General features: G+C 37.4%; 1 protein-coding gene across 1 annotated transcript; it reads left to right on the forward strand.

Annotated features, from left to right (window-relative positions):
• The first annotated feature begins 366 nt into the window (after positions 1-366).
• LOC128132493 (zinc finger BED domain-containing protein RICESLEEPER 2-like) lies at positions 367-5,740 on the forward strand. Its single transcript, XM_052769093.1, has 7 exons — positions 367-580; positions 3,209-3,975; positions 4,087-4,508; positions 4,560-4,653; positions 4,729-5,499; positions 5,586-5,632; positions 5,719-5,740. The coding sequence occupies exons 1-7, from the start codon at positions 367-369 to the stop codon at positions 5,738-5,740; spliced, it is 2,337 nt and encodes a 778-aa protein (XP_052625053.1).
• The last annotated feature ends 302 nt before the right edge of the window (positions 5,741-6,042 follow it).

The following is a 6,042-nucleotide window of genomic DNA, read 5'->3' on the forward strand; positions in this document are numbered from 1 at the left end:
GCTGTGGATATGCCAAGCCAGTATTGGTTGGATCCAATTGCTTCCTTTGAAATCCAAAACACACAGGATTCACAATTGGACCTGCCTATCACACCAAAGACATTCAGGTTTCGTGCTTTTGTAAAAGTTGCCAACGTACCTTTCTCAGACAGCACTGCAGATCAAATGTTGTTTTCCTTCTACTTGAAGCACATGAAGCCTCAATACGAGACTTGGAGTGCAAGCAAGATTATTGTTGTGAAGGTCACTAGGCCGATCGAGACCGAAAGCTTCCCTAATACAAACTTTTAAGTTGCGAGAGGATCAACATCTCAAGCCTACGAATTCACTCTCGCAGACCTGCCTTGTTTGAACCCCCATGACTGGATGGTTATATACAACATTCTGCTGAGAAACAAGGAGAAGTACGGACTTGTAGTGTCCCGTCTTCAACTTGTGATCAAATCTTATATTCAAGAAGTTGGATTGATGGATGTGGAGATTGCCACTTTTTTGATGCAAAAACCAAGTGATGTTCCGAAGGAATCTCCAAAAGACTTTAAGAAGCTCAAGCCAGGAAAAAATTTCAAGGAAGGATTTAGTAATCTTGGTGCAGTACTGATATTAAATTTTAAATACCATAGTATTACCGTACCAACCAATTCATATATATATATATATATATATATATATACACACACACACACACAAACGAAATCATATTTTTAAATGTCAAATGTTTATTGTTTACGATTTTAAAGTATGACATTAGATATTAGACTTAGTCAATAGTTATTACCATATTAGATTAAAAAACTGAAAAGTTACTTATTAAAATTTTTAATAACTAGAATAGCAAATTTACTAATTTATATGACTAGACGACAAAAGTGTCCTATATCGTTACTAGTCTTGTAACGACCCAAAATTTCACGTCCGAAAATTTCGTTTATAAAACATTGCATAGAAAACATTAACAATTAAAACATTGTTTAGTTGAACCACTTCACATCGAAAACCAAATTAAAAACCACAACATTTGATCAATCAAAATATCAGAGTATCAATCCCAGAATAAACTCGTAACCGTAGAAACAAGAGAGTGTGTGTGACAAGCTGCTACCGCGCCGGCTCCTTTCCCCTAGCTGAGGAGGTACCTGAAACCAAAACTGAAAACCGTAAGCACAAAGCTTAGTGAGTTCCCCCATAATACCTCATACCATGCAAGCATATAACAAACAACGTTCAGCTAGGAGTTACGGGCCTCGCCCACACTCGGGAAGATACGGGCCCTGCCCACACTTCGCTAGCCGGGAGATACGGGCCTCGCCCACACTTGTGAAGATACGGGCCCTGCCCACACTACGCTAGCCGGGAGATACGGGCCTCGCCCACACTCTAGTATCTGGGAGATACGGGCCTAGCCCACCCTCTAACCTCGGAGAGATACGGGCCCTACCCACACTCAACCGCTAACCCATAATATACAAGTATCACATAGACATCAAGTATAAGCAACTCTTATCATATTGACACATATATCATACTTGACTAAACCCAGAGATACGGGCTCGGCCCACACTCTAGTACTAACATCTCGTCTACACGGGTCAGCCTTGGTGCCTTAGACCCATTCCTACTGGAAAGGAAACTCACCTCGAAATAACTGTTGGTCTGTGTGGGAATTGATCACCTACTGCTGCTACTGCTGCTCCGGAAATCCTCCGGCTGTAATTCCCACAACATACTCAATCAAACACTGCTTACTGTTCTTTGGGTAAAATGACCATTTTACCCCTAATCATGTCATAAGTCAAAGTCAGAGTCAACTTTCAGTTGACCCGACTCGCCGAGTTGGCTCTCCAATTCTCCGAGTCCCTATCCAAACGATTGTCCTGGATCCCGTCCCTACTCGTCGATTTAGGCGTTGACTCGACGAGTTCTTCTTCTAAACTGAGGTTCAAGTCCTTCATCCTACTCGCCGAGTTGTATGAACAACTCGCCGAGTTCATCTTCATCCGAAGAACACTTTATGCTGTGACTCGCCGATAGGGGTGTAAGTGAGCCGAGCTACTCGTGAGCTACTCGGAATCGACTCGTTAAAAATTCGACTCGAACTCGATTTAAACGAGCCTGAGCCGAGCCTGAGCTTTATTCGGGGCTCATTTATTAAACGAGCTCAAGCCCGAGCTTTTAAACCGAGCTCGACTAGGGCTCGCGAGCTTAAACGAGCCTATATAAATTATAATATAAATATATTTTTCACTCCTTATATTATATATTTATATTATTAATAATATGTTTCCTTAATTTCTTTAATCTTTATATGAATTGAAAGCAAACCAACCGCCTTTGCCGACATTCCCCTTACTCCACACATGCATACGGCATATACCCTACGACTACGAGCCTACGACGGTCGAACATGCCATTACCCATTTACCATTTAGGGCGACGATAATTAATCCATGATTTCCAATTGACGATCGATTGTAAGTACGTAACAATTGATTTCCGAATCCAGTGGATGTATCAATTGACTGATTGAGTATACGACGGTCTGCGGTCGACGTTGCCCTCCCGAATCCATCTCGTTCTCAACAAACAACACTCAACAGCCAAGAGGTATTAATAATATTTCATTCCATCGCAGTTTATATTGAATCGATTGGTATCAGTAATGTGATTGAATGAATTGATTGTAAGCACTAAGCAAATAACCTGTTTGTCAATTTTTGTAATTAAAATCGGCACTCCTCAAATCAAAAGGTACCTGTTTGTAAGCAGTTTATATTAAAATCGGCACTCCTCAAATTGATTGGTATTAGTAAAATCGGCACTCCATTGATTGGTATTAGTTAAATCGGCACTCCACAAATTGATTGGTATCAGTAATGTAATTAAAATTGGCACTCCTCAAAAGTTCATACACCTAGTTTTCTTTTCTTTTCTTAACTGTAAGATGCTCATATAATCATATTAATTCACTTGTTTGGAAATTGCAACGTGATCACATGTTGGATGTTTTCAATTCACATTTTTGACCCTAATGTTTGACCAAATGCTAGAAAATGACACACATATTTTTCAAATCACATTGAGTTATTTACTTTTGCATAAATATTATGTGTACTTGTTGGTGTTCATGGTGTTCCAGTGAGTTGTTTATTGTTGCATAAATATTATTTCAAATTGATGCATCTATGATTTGTATTGTTTTCTTATGAAGATTCAATGGATGATGGAGGGTCTACAACAAACCTATTAAGTCCAAACAAAGGAATGGGGGTTGTAATAGGTGTTAGGATTGATAATCCGTCATCACAATCAGTACATGGTATGGATCACATAACCACTCCAAATGAAGAAACAACTAGTCAAATCCCTAATGAAAATGAAAGTGTGAGAGAAAAAAATAACGAAACCGATGAAGATGAAGTACAATTAACGAGAAAACGGAAAAAAACATCAAAAGTATGGGACGACTTTGTTGTAGTTACACTCCGGGATGGTAAGAAAAAAGCCGAATGCAAACATTGTAAGTCAAGGTTGGCTATTACTGGTTCAGGTCCTACATCATCATATAAAAGACACCTAAACAGTTGCATCCCCCATAAACAATCGCTAAAAAACCAACAAATACTAAATTTTCAACCTAGTGGGTGTGATGTGGATTTTGTGCCACCATTGATCGGACCGGATACAAAATATGATGAAAACAAGATGAGGGAGGCCATAGCTAATTGGATACTAAGTACTGAGCAACCGTTTGCTACTGTGGAAGATGTAATGTTTGTGAAAATGATGAAGACAGCTACTCCATTGTTTGAGAAATTAAGCAGAGTTACAATTACGTCGGACTGTTTTAAGGTATACGAGCATGAGAAGAAAAGGTTGAAAGCCCTTACAAAAGCTGCCTCTAAAATCAGTTTAACAACTGATTGTTGGAAGTCCTCGCATCAGAAAATTGAGTATATGGTTATTACTGCACATTTTGTAGATCATAATTGGAGGTTTAACAACTTGCTCAATTTTAATATTTAATTATTTATCTTTTTCTTTCTATCATATTTTAATTATATCTCAACGTTTTTTTACAAATTACAGAAACGTGTATTAAGTTTTGTACATGTTCCTCCTCCTCGTACTGCGGTTGATATTGCCGATGGTATTTACAAGTGTTTGCAAGAGTGGGAAATTAAAGATAAGATTTTCACCATCTCAGTTGACAACGCAGCTTATAATGACAAAGCTTTAAGAAGATTGAAAGAAACTTTTTCGCCTGTAAGAAAACTTTCATGTGGTGGTAGATTGTTTCATATACGATGTTGCGCACACATATTGAATCTTCTAGTGAAAGATGGTCTTGCAATAATTGATCATATCATCGGTGATGTTCGTGAGGGTATAAAGTATATTAACAATTCGGAGGGTAGACGTCTAAATTTTTCAAAGGCTGCACATCAAATGCAAATACGTGATCGGAAGTTAATGCTTGATGTTCCAACACGATGGAATTCAACCTTAAAGTTTTTAACACATGTTCATATTCACTAACACTTTAATTGTGGTTTTCTCAGGTATGCAGAGTATGAACCATATTTTCATCACTTGCCAACTGACGAAGATTGGGAAAATGTTCAAAGCGTATGTGAAATTTTGAAGGTTTTTAAGGTTTGTGTTTAATATGCATAATATTTTATTAATAAATGATTTTCTTTGTTGACTAAATCCAACGATTATGCTTAGGTGTGCACGAATATCATCTCGGTCAGTGATTATCCTACTGCTAATTTATATCTAATTGAAGTGTTTAGAGTGAAGCAAACTCTTGATAAAGGTTCATTATCTACAAATGATTTTATTCGTGATATGGTGAAGAAAATGAAGGAAAAGTTTGACAAGTATTGGGGTGAGTGTCACCTTGTAATGGCAATAGCTTCTGTGTTAGATCCACGGTTCAAGATGAAGTTGGTTGAATTTTGCTTTCCAACACTTTATCAAAATTCAGACGAGAACATTAAAGAAGTGAAGAATGCACTTTATGAAATGTATTCGGAGTATTTAGAGATGCATGACACATTAGTTAGGGAATCTGCAACACATGGAAGCGAACATGAAAGAAATGTTTTAGGGTTGAATGAAGGTACATCACTTGGATCTGGATGGGAGGCATTTGGAGAGTTCATAAAGACTGCAGATTTGGAGAGACCAGAAAAGTCAGAGCTTGATATGTATTTAGAAGAAGGTGTTTATAGGGAGAAAGGACAAACAGGAATGGAATCATTTAATGCTTTAGAGTGGTGGAATGTGCACAAGTTAAAGTACCGTGTTTTATCATTGATGGCTAGAGATGTACTTGCAATCCCAATTTCTACGGTTGCATCTGAAGCAACTTTTAGTGCCGGCGGTAGAGTTATTGATCCATATCGAGCTTCATTGGGGTCCGACACGGTACAAATGTTGATTTGCGGAGGAGATTGGATTAGGCAAGTTCATGGAGTCAAGAAAAAATTAAAGGTATATTTGAAAAAAAAATCAAAACCACATTATAATTGTTATTTTAATAGTTTAAATTATTAATTGTCAACCTTTTTATTTTGTAGAAGGAGGAGTTTCCTATTGAGGTTTTACTGCCTGAGGTGAACACAAAGTAATTGAAGGTAATTAGATGTGTTAAACAACAAATTCTTAATCTGAAAAATATTTCAAAAAATGATTCCTTTGTACATTTTGCAGGTTTTGTGTATCTGAGGAGTGAAGTTGCATAAAGGAAGATTTTTCTATTTCTAGTCGTTCAATAATTAGGAGTTTAACTACTATTTTTGTAATTTGAGCTTTTACTCTTTATGTTCTTTTATTTGGTTATATTTTAGACATTAAATCAATGCAAATGGAGAATCTATGAATGTCTGTTTTGAAGTTAGAATTTGGATTATTCCCTTGAATATATGATAATAAATTAAACGAGCCCAAAAACCATAAACGAGCTCGAGTCGAGCCTAAGCTCATTTAGGCTCGCATGACAAACTAAACGAGCCGAGCCCGAGCCGAGGTCGAGCT

Source organism: Lactuca sativa, chromosome 2, assembly GCF_002870075.4.
Source record: "Lactuca sativa cultivar Salinas chromosome 2, Lsat_Salinas_v11, whole genome shotgun sequence".
Taxonomy (NCBI): domain Eukaryota; kingdom Viridiplantae; phylum Streptophyta; class Magnoliopsida; order Asterales; family Asteraceae; genus Lactuca; species Lactuca sativa.